Source organism: Poecilia mexicana, unplaced genomic scaffold, assembly GCF_051168715.1.
Source record: "Poecilia mexicana isolate PSO_F unplaced genomic scaffold, ASM5116871v1 scaffold_6, whole genome shotgun sequence".
NCBI classification, from domain to species: Eukaryota; Metazoa; Chordata; class Actinopteri; order Cyprinodontiformes; family Poeciliidae; genus Poecilia; species Poecilia mexicana.
This window is the reverse complement of record NW_028263375.1, coordinates 23540395-23550120: the sequence shown is the minus strand read 5'-3', so window position 1 is coordinate 23550120 and position 9726 is coordinate 23540395. Positions and strand designations below refer to the sequence as shown.

The 9726-nt window shown below is 40.4% G+C and overlaps 1 protein-coding gene across 2 annotated transcripts; it reads left to right on the top strand.

Moving 5' to 3' along the window:
* The first annotated feature begins 906 nt into the window (after nt 1-906).
* Nucleotides 907-9403, top strand: nr2c1 (nuclear receptor subfamily 2, group C, member 1). 2 transcript variants are annotated; one of them, XM_014984800.2, is made up of 14 exons: nt 907-1024; nt 2338-2472; nt 2592-2825; nt 2985-3063; nt 3165-3344; nt 3437-3587; nt 4430-4526; nt 4944-5128; nt 6601-6754; nt 6894-7015; nt 7777-7919; nt 8060-8197; nt 8301-8406; nt 8531-9403. In XM_014984800.2, the coding sequence occupies exons 2-14, from the start codon at nt 2401-2403 to the stop codon at nt 8700-8702; spliced, it is 1833 nt and encodes a 610-aa protein (XP_014840286.1). In that variant the 5' UTR covers nt 907-1024; nt 2338-2400; the 3' UTR covers nt 8703-9403. The 2 variants fall into 2 exon arrangements, with proteins under 2 accessions (XP_014840286.1, XP_014840288.1); XM_014984802.2 differs by lacking the exon at nt 907-1024 and adding an exon at nt 1073-1170.
* The last annotated feature ends 323 nt before the right edge of the window (nt 9404-9726 follow it).

Sequence of the window (9726 nt, the reverse complement as noted above, 5' to 3'; positions counted from 1 at the left end):
GTTTCTTGGTGCAGGACACAAATTTATGGTTCCTTTAATTACAGAAAATCATCCAAGTCCTGAAGCAGACACAGAACATCACACTACTACCATTATTTGACTGTTTTTATGAAATGCTCCTCTATTTTTACTCCACATTTAATAGGCTTTTTGACTTTTTCTGACTCACAAATGTCATGGGTTTTTCATAGTTAAAAAATGGAAATGGAATTATAATGGTAAAGCATTAATAGTGACTTAGTTTAATTTCTGAAGGGACTATTAAGACCCCACACTTGCTGATTTGCGGCTCCTTTGAGAACAGCTGAAGAAGAAAAATGTTGATGTCCTTTTTCTAGTGAATAAACAAATTTCAGTGAGGTGAAGTGAATTAGATGGCTTAAAAAGAGTTAACAGCGATACAAACACAAGGAAGTTCTAGAGTATAGCATTACACTGTTTCAGTGTTTATTACATTAAGCCATACAAAACTTTCAGTTCATTCAGTAACTTACTGGAATATACATGCAGTTAAAAAATCCTGGAAAAAAACAAACAAAAAAACAATTGGACTCAACGATCCAAAATATGAGAGAAAGCCTATAGAAGAACACTTAAGCACTGAATCTAAAAAGTATCTAAGACTTTTAAAAACTATGTACACAAATGATCAACTTAAACTCAAATCTACATTTATCTCTTTCAAGCAAGTAATTTAAAAATGAATCTAAGCAAAACACAACTAGATAGAGTTCAAAATTGTTGTCATTTTTACCTTAATTGTAATTCACACTCTAAATCCGAGCCACCAGCATTATTTATAGACAGCCAGTTAAAGGAGACAGTCCGATGCAGAGCTGACAGACAGTCAACATACCGCAGCCGCTGTCATACATAAACCGCAGCAACGTTAGTGCGCATGCGCATCAAACCTTTATGGATGAAAAAGGTCACGAACTCTGACCCTCTCGACAACTGCAGAAAACACTTCCAATATTATTGCATTGAAAGCAATACATTTTATTACATATCGGATTTTCAAAAGGTAAGAGACATTCGTTACTGCGAAAGTACGCGAGACTCATGAGAGAGTATCGCGCTGTTGGAGAAGCAGGAAGGAAGTTGCCATTAGCTACTAGCTAACAACCAGCTAACATAGCTTGTCATAGTCTGGAGCTACACTGAGGTCTGGTATGTCTATGCTCCTACAAAGTCATGCTTTTTTACTAGCCTCATGCACCAGTAGGTGGACTTTAAGAGACGCTGAGCGAAGGTAATGTTAATAAAAGGTGACAGCTAGTTAGCTTAGCAGCGTCAGCTAACAGAGCTACTGCTACCTTCAGTGCTAGCGCTGCTCCATAGATTCCTAAATAAAGGCATCCATATTGCAGGTAATCGTCATATCAACAGTTAGCGGTGTCAACCCGTCAGTTGCCTTGTTATTTAGAGGATATGGGTGAAGATCCAAAGCCTCCCAAAACGAATTTTGGCCGGTTGTCGAAAACGGAACTATCTCTGTTGGCAACTCGGGCCTTGAACCCTAGTGTGCTTTAACCCTTCAATGTTGACCTTTCACCGACAGGAAAAGAAATACCTTTATCTTCCGTATAGGTTTTAAGTAGCCGGCTGTCAGTGGCATGTGTAAATATAGTGTTTTTACCACTCATCTGATATCACCGGACACAGCTCTTTAGCGGTTTTTGCGGGGTTTTGGCTAACGGTAGCTTGGTTGCTTTCCCGCAGGCTCCACATTATTAACACGCCCTGACATCCAACATAATAAACCAAGTGGTTGTTTATACTTTCCGACCCAGGCAATTTCGAATGAACTGACACAAGTGTACGCTTAATCACATATATACAAGTCGGATCGATGCTTTAGCGTGTTGCATGCACCATGTAGAGGGGAGAGAATGAGATGCTAACAACATATAAAGGTGGAGGTAAAGTCTGATTGTAACGCAACCAGAATCTATTTTCGCTGAGAGTGCTTTCATTGTTTTGGATAATCATGCTGCTTTATGTCAGGATCTATTGTTTCTTGTTGCTGGGCATCAATAAGTTAGAATGTCAATAAAGTGTATATATCTATTGCAAAGGTTATTTGCTGATTTCAGTGATTATGGCTCATAGCTCATAATAAACCCAGTTTTACAACATATCAATACAATTTTAAAGCCATGGGAAATTGAAGTCTTAATCAGGTTATTATAAAAATATTTGTACCTTGAAAAGCCTGTTTCCCCTGGCCCCAGTAACACAAATCTGCATATGTTGTATGAATGTCATTATTTACCAAAATAAATAATAGGACTTCAAAATGACTGGTCTCTTACTGTGATGATTTCTGCCGTACAGGTGTGCATGCCTCATGGGGCACTGATGTGAGGAGCGGCGGATGAAGGTGTGCGCAGTATTAGAATGGATGGACAGACTCACAAGATTCAGCTTGTGTCAACAGACAACAGCATGGCTTTAGGACATCGAATCCAGGTGAATGAGAGGCCTCTCTGCCCTTTGGACAATTCATATCAATGTGTGCTCTAGCTGCAATAAACAAAAATAAAACGTAGATACTCTGCTTACACTTTCTATGTTATTTCCTCTGATAGATCGTAACTGATCAGCAGACCGGACAGAAGATCCAAATTGTCACAGCACTTGAGCCGTCCTCCCCCGGGAAGCAACAGTTCATCTTGGCGAACGCCGATTATTCCCCTGGCGGGAAGGTGATTCTGGCCAAGCAGGAAGGCTCTCCTAACAAGGTGATCCTCGCCTCTTCGGACGGCTCCGGGGTCAACCAGCTTCTTTTTGCTGCCCCCGAACTGGCAGGACAGCAGATTCAGGTAACTGTCCAAAGCACGTCGACTTCGTCCCCGATTCTGTTTCCATAAACAAGCCTCTGGAAGAGCATATGACTGAATCATGGGTCTGTTTAGTCAGCCTAAACCTACCGCAGTGTTTATTGTCTTAAATCATCCCGTCGTGTTGTGCTTGTTTGTCAGTTTGTGACTGACGGCTCGGACCAGTCTATCGTCAAGCCTGTGGTGGAGTACTGTGTTGTCTGTGGGGACAAGGCGTCAGGTAGAAATAACACTTTACTCAACTACTGACAGTATTTTTCTGAACGTTAAGCCAGTGTTGTGTGTGTTTGTAGCAAGCTGTAACATTTCCTTCTCTCTCAGGGCGTCACTATGGAGCCGTCAGCTGCGAGGGCTGCAAGGGCTTCTTCAAACGTAGCATTAGAAAGAACCTGGTGTATACCTGCAGGGGATCGGGAGAATGTGCCATTAACAAACTACACCGAAACCGCTGCCAGTACTGCCGACTACAGCGCTGTATAGCTTTGGGCATGAAGCAGGATTGTAAGAGAACCTTTTTAACTACTTATTCACCTTTGATAACGTGTCGGCAAGGATTCAAGCGCCTTACCGTCGGGAACTGTGTCGTCTTCCAGCTGTGCAGTGCGAACGGAAGCCCGTCGAAGTCGCCACCAGAGAGAAATCGCTGAATTGTGCGGCCTCCACGGAAAAGATCTACATCCGGAAGAACCTTTGCAGTCCTCTGGCTGCCACGCCCACTTTTGTATCTGAGAAGGAAACCGCTCGGTACATAACATTCACCCCAAGATACCACAGTAATGATATGTCCAGTTGACATTGAACTATACATGTAGTGTTGATGTCAAACAATAGATGTTCTGTTTGCATATTTATAGCAGAATAGCACACAGAAGTAAAATAGTTTAAATATGTCTAAAACATGTTTTTAAACGTATTTAAAAACATCCTTTTTCATGTTTATTTTTAGCTATTTAAATACAATAGTAGCAGAATGTGACCCAACTATTAAGCAGCAGTGGCTTCTTATTACTCAATTTGACTTTAATAACTGGATATCAGACATGGACTATTTTACATTTCTAAGCAAATATGATTTTAAAATGCAACGGCTGAGTTTTTAAAATGTTTTTGGTATTTTAAAAAGTTGATATACAGGATTTCCCCCAGCAAACTAGTTAAGCCTGGTGATAAGGTGCTTGGGAAGTCTACCAGTGGCCACTGTGTTGTGGTGTTCAAATAATGTGGAAAAATTTACAGAAATTTTTGAAAATAAAACAATAAAGAAAATATAGCGGTGCACTAAATAAAGCTAGTATTTCTGCAGGTTTTGTATGTAGAACCAAATACCATTATCTGTTTTTAAATAGATAATTGTCTGCTAAAGATTAATAATACATTATTATATATAAATCTAGCGTAAAACCCGTCTTTGCTATCACTGTTACTGGTGTTAAAATAAATAAGTAAACAACACTTAGCCCGGTGGAGGGTCAAATAAAGCCTGGTGGCCCGCCAGGCTTATAATACTCTGGGGGGGAATCCCTGATATATTTGAATTTATTCAATATGGTTGTCTAATAATAACAATAATCAACGTCTACTTTCAGATCCACGAGTTTGCTTGAGTCTAGCATGTTGCTCAACATCCAGCAGCCCTTCCCTAAGCTGGAAAACACCATCCTGATTCCAGCATCCCCTGATAAGGTAGCATTCAGTGTTTAATATGTTTGAGTTACTGGCGTGAATGGGTTTGTTTTATTGAAAGAAATGAATGTGGAAATATGTTTCTTTTGCCTGATTTTGTTATTTTGTAATTATGTTATCTACATGAATTGTTTTCATTTTGGTCTTTAATACACCAGAAATATCTACGCTACATTTTGGTTCTTCTGACGACGTACTGAGTCGTCTTTTTACCAAATACTTTTTTACTCTTCTGTCATTTCTTGGACGGCTACTTTTTATTTTTACTTGAGCAAAAAATATATTGAAGTAGCGCCACTCTTACTCGAGTGCAATTTTTGGGTACCCTGGAAATATGTGTAGTAGATTCCTAGGTAGCTTCTCTATTTATTAAACATCTATGTAGAAAAATAGTCGAAGAGTCTCTCTTCTCGACAGGATGATCTATCTCACGGGGACCTTGGTACTTTGGCGAACGTGGTGACATCACTCGCCCACCTCAACAAGACCAGGGAGCTGAGCGACGGCGGGAACGACGCGATGGGAGCCGAAACGCTCAGCAACGGCGACGGCTCCATGACGGACGTCAAAGTCGAAGATCATAGTGCGAGTGACATCACCAGGTGAGAGTTAGATGCCTTTGATGCTTGTTGTCGTTGTTCGTGTGACTGAATGTAATGACTGCATTCGTCCGGAGTGAAACCCAGGGCCTGTTTTTATTTTATTTTTGCTCTTGATGCTTTAATTTAATTTCTTCCAGGGCCATGTGGTTTCTGACTCCAGTTATATGAATCTTATTAGCTTTACCCAAAAGGTTCCTTCTTGTATTGGGGTGTTTATTCCAGAGCCTTTTTTTTTTATATATGATAAATAATATATGACATGCTTTCTTTAAGCTAAACTAGGGCTGTTGTAAACGAATATTTTAGTAATCGAGTAATCTATCGATTATTCTTACGATTAATCGAGTAATCGGATAAAAAAAATTATAAAATGAAATATTGGTAAATCTGGCATAATACCGGTGTTACTATCAGATATCAATATCAGTCCAATTTTTCATATTTGAGCATCCCTAACAGTTGCTTTATTGTAGTTTAGAAAACTAACCTGTAACAATAGCTCACTTTCTAAGTTAACCAGAAGAAAAGTTATAGAAAAATCTGAAATTATATTGAATTTAATAACAAAGAGGCAGGCTCACAAATATGCTTATAAAAAATGTCTACAATCCAGCTTTTAGTTTATGTATTCATCTTCAGTGAGTTTAATAGATTAATTAAACTCACCTTGCCACCTAACCTGTCACGCTTTGGGTTTGAAAATACGGGAAATGCCGCCTGGAGTGGGAGGAGAGGGCGAATGAACGAACATGGGGTGGAGGGGAGGAAATAGACCAGCGGACTGACGAACCGTTAGACCGGGGGACGAACACGGGGGGAAGCAATACGGGATATTTACGACACCTTCACTGGTCACACTCAGAAACTCATCTACCAGCCATGTACGATGCGCTCCGCCACCCGTTTCTTCAGACCGGGATATGAAATTTATTGTGCGGTTCGTCGGTAAAGCTACATTTACACGGTAAGCATCAGCTACTCAGCCGCCCGCCCTGTTCAGGCTATCCGCTCACCTCAGCGCTCTTCCCGCCGTTCGCTTTCAACCAGCAGCCCCGGAGGAGAAATGCTGCGTACTCCAGGCATTCCCCCAGTCATTTTAAGGATGCTTATTGGTTCCCCAAAAACGATAAAAAGTCGGGCATTATCATCAATCAATAAAATCCCCACGGGCCAATCTTGAAGATTGGACTTTATGCCGCTGAGACTTAGCTTTTGTCAACAACTCAGAGGCGGAAGTGAGAGCTCCGCGCAACGCAAATGAAGTCCCGGCCGGAACACGGTGCGCTAACTAATAAAACATAAATTAACGAAGCTTCGAGGCAGGTAAATTTTCCTCGAGGAATTTTAGTAATCGAGGTACTCGAATCATTCGAGGAATCGTTTCAGCCCTAAGCTAAACATAAAAAAACAAACATTTATCTTTTTAACGTCTGCCTATTCTTGTATTTATTTTGTTTTGTTTTTATGCCCAGAGCTTTCGACACGTTGGCCAAAGTCCTACACTCTGACGACGGCTCGGCCGGAGAATCTTTAGAGACCACCATGCAGCTGATGTCGGGGGACCAGTCAGGTCCGGTGGTGGAGCTGGATGGGCCTCTGCTTTCTGAGAGCCACATCCCTTTCAAGGTAAAAGCAGAACTGTTGCACTGAAGCTTCTGCTCGTGTCAACACAAATTCACTCCAGGTTTTTTTTTTTTTTTTGCTTTTAAGACGCACAATGTCGTCGTGTTTTCCCCCTTTACGCTTCAAAATGATTTCTCCCCAGCTTATGATGCCTTTGCCGGTACCAGAGTACCTCAATGTCAACTACATCTGTGAGTCTGCGTCCCGGCTACTTTTTCTCTCTATGCACTGGGCACGCTCCATACCTGCCTTTCAAGCCTTAGGGTAAGACGATGTCTTCTGTTTTAGTGATGAATTGTTTCGATTTGGCCCTAATTTGTTCAAATTTCAGTGTATTTTATTAGGATTTTGTGTCACAGTCACCCACTTGGTGAATCGGGTCCATCTGTGTAAAGAGAGAGCAAAATTAAACGGTTTGGTCTCCGTCTGCAATGCGGTGTGAGGCCAACATAATATTGTTGCACAGCCATCTATTGTAAAGCATGGTTGTGGCAGCATTATGCTACGTGGAAGGAAAGGAAGTTGTTGATTGCATTAATCTAAAGTTGATTGATCTTATCAGCCGATTAATGATTAATTGATAAGCTGCCATTTTCTTAATAACCTGACTTTTCTGTTGTATCAAGCGGGCCGGCTACATTTTTATAAGATGTCAAAAAAAGAAAACATATTTTAACATTATTTTTGTGTCAGCTGTATTAAATACTGACTGAGTAAACAGCAACGTGTTTTTCCAGTATGAATAAACTTAGACATATTTATAAAATATAACAATACAGGAACCTCTTAGGTTGCTGACCGGAAAGATAAAAGATGGAAAGAATAAAATATGTGAATAATTCCCTATGAACAGGAAGATATTCACATAGAAACACTGTCCGTGGCTACTCTTGAAGGAATATTAAACCTTCGCTCCATGAAGTGCATCAACTCAGGAAAACACATAAATCCTAATAAAATGCATCAGACTCTTCTTCCCTGCTCACACTTTATTAAGCATAAGTCTGTGACTTCTTCTTTTGCAGTGGTCAAGACAATGACATTAACTTGATGAAAGCCTGCTGGAATGAACTTTTTGCCCTGGGCCTGGCACAGTGCTCCAACATTATGAATGTTGGTACCATTCTAAGTGCCATTATCAACCATCTGCAGACCAGCTTACAGGAAGGTAGGAGGGCTCTGCGAGTGGCTGCAAGCATCCATTAACGGAGTCAGATGTCTGAAACGGGAAGTCATTTGATTGTGCTGAGTTTTAGTTCTTTTTTTTCTTCTTTTTTAACACAGTTGTCTGTTTTGTCTCGTATTTAGAAAAGCTGTCCCCAGAGAGAGGAAAAGTGGTAATGGAGCACATCTGGAGGATGCAGGAGTTCTGCAACAGCATGTCCAAGCTGTCCCCCGACTCCTATGAATATGCCTACCTCAAAGCTATTGTTCTCTTCAGCCCTGGTGTGTGAAATCAAGTTTTTTGTTTTCTTCTTTTTATCTGCGTTGTTTTTAATAAAGCATGTTTAGTACGTTCCTTTTTTCTTACGCGTTGTTTTTGTGCTAGATCACCCCGGCATAGATAACATCCCGCAGATTGAGATGTTCCAGGAAAAAGCGTACATGGAGCTGCAGGACTACGTTACGAGGACGTACCCCGAGGACTCTTATCGGTTTGTACTTCCGCGAAGCTGCCAGGCCTGTTTTAAAGTGGGACAGATTGATGATGTTGTCCCAGATGTGCTTGCTTCATGTGTTTTTTAGATCCATGTCTCCTTTCTGCCTCATTACTCCCAGGTTATCCAAGCTGTTGCTGCGTCTTCCGGCCCTCAGGCTAATAAGCGCAGCTGTCACGGAGGAGCTGTTTTTCGCCGGGCTCATCGGCAACGTGCAGATTGACAGCATCATCCCTTACATCCTCAAGATGGAATCCACTGATTATAACAGCCAAGCGGGCTCTGGCGTCTGACAAACGGTGCCATTTAACAAAGAAAAAATAAAAGTCAACATTTGGATTGCAAAAGGTTGGCAAACAAAGCATTTAGAGAACTCGTCAAACCGGTTTTTGAATGAGTATAACAAACTAGATTCATGGCTCGTTATCCGTTTTCAGTTTTGTTTTCTCTCTTAGCTTCTCTTCTCCATACGCCGTCAGCTGGGCTCAGCTCGCTAATCGGACAACCTGCAGAGACTCTGAGAATTAAATTCTTAAAACCTGCACAGCAGATTTAGCTTTTTACTGTATAGTATTTTATGCTTTGTACCCTTTACGCCTTTGTTTTTCTGAAAAACTCATTTGTATTTTGATTGAAGCAGCATGGTTTGTTTTTGTTTTGTTTTTTTTATTCATTACTTCTCCAACATGGCCATGCTGTTTTTTTTATGTTAGGGTGGTTACGACAAAAGAAAATGTGAAATAAATTTGTGAGATCTTCTCATCAAAGGTTATTTATTACCTTTATGGCTCACTAGTTTGCTAATCCAACGGATTAGCAGCATCTTAGCATCATGTGGATCTGAAGTAACTGTACATATATTTATATATGAAATGCACCAAAAAAAAGCTATACAGTCAACATTTGGTAATTTGTGTATTCTGTCATTTTGGACAAGGAAATGTTGATGCATAAAGATGGTCGTGTCATTTGAAAATAAAAACATCTTTCAGTCTTTTTTTTTTTTTTAGTTGTTTCACAATCAAGGTTAAATTCTAGTTTCCAGGAACTTTGTAGTTGTTAAAGTTGCCCTTTAAATGGGTTTAAATGTAAGTGAATTCTGTGAAAGCTGAGATACTTCCACTTAACTCTTGTTTTAGTAAGTAGGAATTCCTGGAAAAAAAATTGATCAAATAACCAAAATGGACGACATCCATGATGATGATGTAATTAAACTTCTCACCCATCACTGTAACTCTGAGAAGAACAAATCCTGTGCTTAAAATGAGAAGAGCACTTTAAACAGGCCATGACGGAAGAGTTTACACGCTTTGAATT

Coding starts and splice junctions, on each gene's coding strand:
- nr2c1 (XM_014984800.2), top strand. CDS start 2,401: ATGGATGGACAGACTCACAAGATTCAGCTTGTGTCAACAGACAACAGC. Junction 2,473..2,591: donor CTTTAGGACATCGAATCCAG/GTGAATGAGAGG, acceptor TTCCTCTGATAG/ATCGTAACTGATCAGCAGAC. Junction 2,826..2,984: donor TGGCAGGACAGCAGATTCAG/GTAACTGTCCAA, acceptor CTTGTTTGTCAG/TTTGTGACTGACGGCTCGGA.